Below are 3,065 nucleotides of genomic sequence, written 5' to 3'. Positions count from 1 at the left end.
GGAGCCCACGGAGCCGGGCAGGGCTGTCACGTTGCCCCTGCAGTCTCATGTCGCTGTCCTCGGGGAGGGGAGGTCGGTCTCCAGCCCCTCTTGGGGGACCCTCTCCCTGACTCCCTTTCCTGACCCCCAAATGCCTCGGCGTCTCCGATATCCAGCCCCGACCCCTGACCTCCCCAAGTGCAGCTGCAGTGGGACGGCGTGAGGACTCACCTGAGGAGACGGTGACCAGGGTGCCCTGGCCCCAGTATTCGAACCGGCCGTCACATTGTGACAACCGCGCCCGGGTCCCGGGCAAGAACCGGTGCCCAGCTCGGGCCTCATGTCCACCTCAGGTTGCGCCCAGGAGGGCAGAGGGGACCACAGGGCCCGGAGGCCAAGGGTGGCCGAGACCCAGAGAGACCCCCGGCCACAGAGCCCGGAGGAGAGACTCTGAATCGTCCTCTGCGCCCCGGGAGCCATGGTGCCCCCGGCCCCTTCCCGAGTCCCCAGGCTGGCCCCGTCCTCCTGGACCGGAGACCCAAACACACTCATTTCCCCCCAAAAGCATCAAAAACCCTCCAGGAGAGAGAGGAGAGAGAGGGAGTGGGAGACTCACCTGAGGAGACGGTGACCAGGGTGCCCTGGCCCCATACATCGAAGTAGTCACATTGCCCCGGGCTCCCTGAGGCCACGTACAAAAACCCGGCCCCGCCTGGCACCAGCCACCCCCGCAAACCCCGAGACTCGCAGCCCTCTCTGCCTCTACCGCCTCTGTCCCCCACGGGAGGCAGCCCGCTGGGGACCCCCAGGGCCCCACACAGAACAAAAACCAATCTCTGGAAAGTCCTTTCCCGCCCCGGGACAGAGGAGGAGAGAGGAAGCCGGCTCACCTGAGGAGACGGTGACCAGGGTCCCCGGACCCCAGAAGTCCAAGTCATCACATTGCCCCGGGCCCCCTGAGGCCGCGTGCAAAAACCTGGCCGCCTGGCACTAGCCACCCCCGCAAACCCCTCTCCTCAGGACTCCGCACCCCGAGGCTCGCAGCCCTCTCTGCCTCCACCGCCCTGTCCCCCTCGGGAGGCCGTCTGCAGAGCGGAGACCCCAGTGGCCGCAGGGGCAGCCCCCGGAGGGTCCCCACACAGAGAAAAAAGTTAAATCTCCGGAAAGTCCTTTCCTGCCCCGGACAGAGGAGAGAGGAGAGAGGAGAGAGGAGAGAGGAGAGAGGAGGGGACTCACCTTGGGAGACGGTGACCAGGGTCCCTGGGCCCCACACATCAAAAGCATCACACAGGGACACAGTTTCCAGGCCCCCCAGACATAAACCTGCCCAGGCCCCTGGACCCCAGACATAAACCTGCCCAGGCCCCCGAACCCCAGACATAAACCTGCCCAGGCCCCCGGACCCCAGGCTGCTGCCCTGCCCATGGCCGAGTGGACCTCGGGCTGGGAGGAGGCAGGCGGACAGCACAGCCTCCTGCCTCACAAAAACGCACCCCTCCCTCCTGTCCCACGTCTGAGACCGAAGGGGCACCTGGCTTCGGCACCCCTGAGCCTGCTCCCCCCCACCTGTCCGGTCGGACAGTAGACGCCAACTCACCTGAGGAGACGGTGACCAGGGTGCCCTGGCCCCAGTGCTCGAAGTAAGCATAGCACAGTGAGTGGGCCCTGAGCCGAGGCCGCAGAAATCTCCGCAGCCGGGTCCCTGGGGAGACGGGGAGACACCAAGGCTGCTCTGCTCACAGACACACCCACCGGGGCCCCTGGCCCCACCGGTGCCTCCTGCCCCCAGGCCCCAGGGCGGGGTTTGGACGTCCTTCCTGACACCTGGCTCACCCCTGCTGACCCTGCCCGGGCTGCTCCCAGCACCCAGCGGCGCCCCTTGGCCAGGAAGGCGTCCGTGTCTGGTGCCAGGTTTTTGTAGAGCTGTCAATCACTGTGCCCCACCCAGTTAGCACTGTGGTTCCTGGCTTAGCCAAAACCCCCAGGCGGGGTGAGGGCAGGTGGGTGGAGGCGGGTCTCCCCCTAAGGGCCAGGCCCGGTTGCGGGGCAGGGGAGGCACAGAGCAGAGGAGACCCCGACACCCAGTCCTGCTTTTCCCTTTTCTTTGGAAATAAGAGCAGGTTCAAGGCTGTGCTGAGACCCTATCATGGCCCGCCCCCTGCATTTGGGGTGCTCTCAGTGGAGAAAGGCCTCGTGCTGGGGGAAGGGGGGCTGGTGGAATCCCCAGTCCATCGCGGATCTGTGGGGGCCCCCGGGGTCTGTCAGGGTCTCAGCCCCGAGGCTGCTTTCTCTCTCTGGTCACATCTCTTTAATTCTACCTTTCGCTGCCCCCACAGGTGCGGGCTCCAAGGGTGGTTCCCGCCCCGTCCCCTGGGACTGCTGGTCCTTGGGGAGGGGTCTCAGGAGGGCAGTGCAGGGAGAGGGTCCCTCCCCCACACCTGGCAGGCTGCTGTCCCCCAACTCCAGGCCACAGGGCGGGGAGGGAGGACGGCATCAGCTCCTGTCAGAGGGGCTGGTACCGGGACTCAGAGGGCCCAGGTGTGGGGAGGTAGAACACAGGCTGCCTGGGCCAGGTGCCAGCCTGCAGGTGTGCTCAGGGGCAGGCTCTGCCCGGGGTGGGGTGAGGTGAAGGTTAGGAGGGGGGACACAGACACAGCCTCACAGCCCTGAGGCCCGGGAGGGCGCGATGGTGCCCTGACCGCTGGCTGGGGGAGGGTGAGAGCCCAGTGTGTTGAGAAGCCCGTGTGTGTGTGTGTGTGTGTGTGTGTGTGTGTGTGTGTGTGTGTGCATGAGTGTACGTGTGTGTACCTGTGTGTGCATGTGTACATGAATACATGAGTGTCGGTGTACACAAGTGCGCATGAGTGGATGTGTGAGTGTACACGTGTGTCACTCCAGGCAGAGGAACCGCCGAGTGGAGGCCCAGAGGCTGGCCTGGTGCCTGGAGAGCCCAGGTGGCTGGATGAGCTGCATTTACAGGTGACCTGAGGGCCCAGTGAGGGGGCTGAACATGACAGGGGTTTTGCATAAAGTCTCACCCTAGAACAGCCGTGGGCAAACTACGGCCCACGGGCCGGATTCGGCCC

General features: G+C 65.5%; 1 gene segment (V, D, J or C); it reads right to left on the bottom strand.

Moving 5' to 3' along the window:
* LOC102246882 overlaps positions 1–1,681 on the bottom strand; it is a gene marked incomplete at its 5' end in the record, with an annotated part of 55,174 nt that extends 53,493 nt beyond the window's left edge. Inside the window, 3 exon segments of the C gene segment in view lie at positions 596–661; positions 1,216–1,239; positions 1,577–1,681. Of these exon segments, the coding sequence occupies positions 596–661; positions 1,216–1,239; positions 1,577–1,681 (195 nt within the window).
* Positions 1,682–3,065: the final 1,384 nt, after the last annotated feature.

This window comes from Myotis brandtii, unplaced genomic scaffold (assembly GCF_000412655.1).
Source record: "Myotis brandtii unplaced genomic scaffold, ASM41265v1 scaffold1057, whole genome shotgun sequence".
Taxonomy (NCBI): Eukaryota; Metazoa; Chordata; class Mammalia; order Chiroptera; family Vespertilionidae; genus Myotis; species Myotis brandtii.
This window is presented reverse-complemented; position numbering and strand designations above follow the sequence as displayed.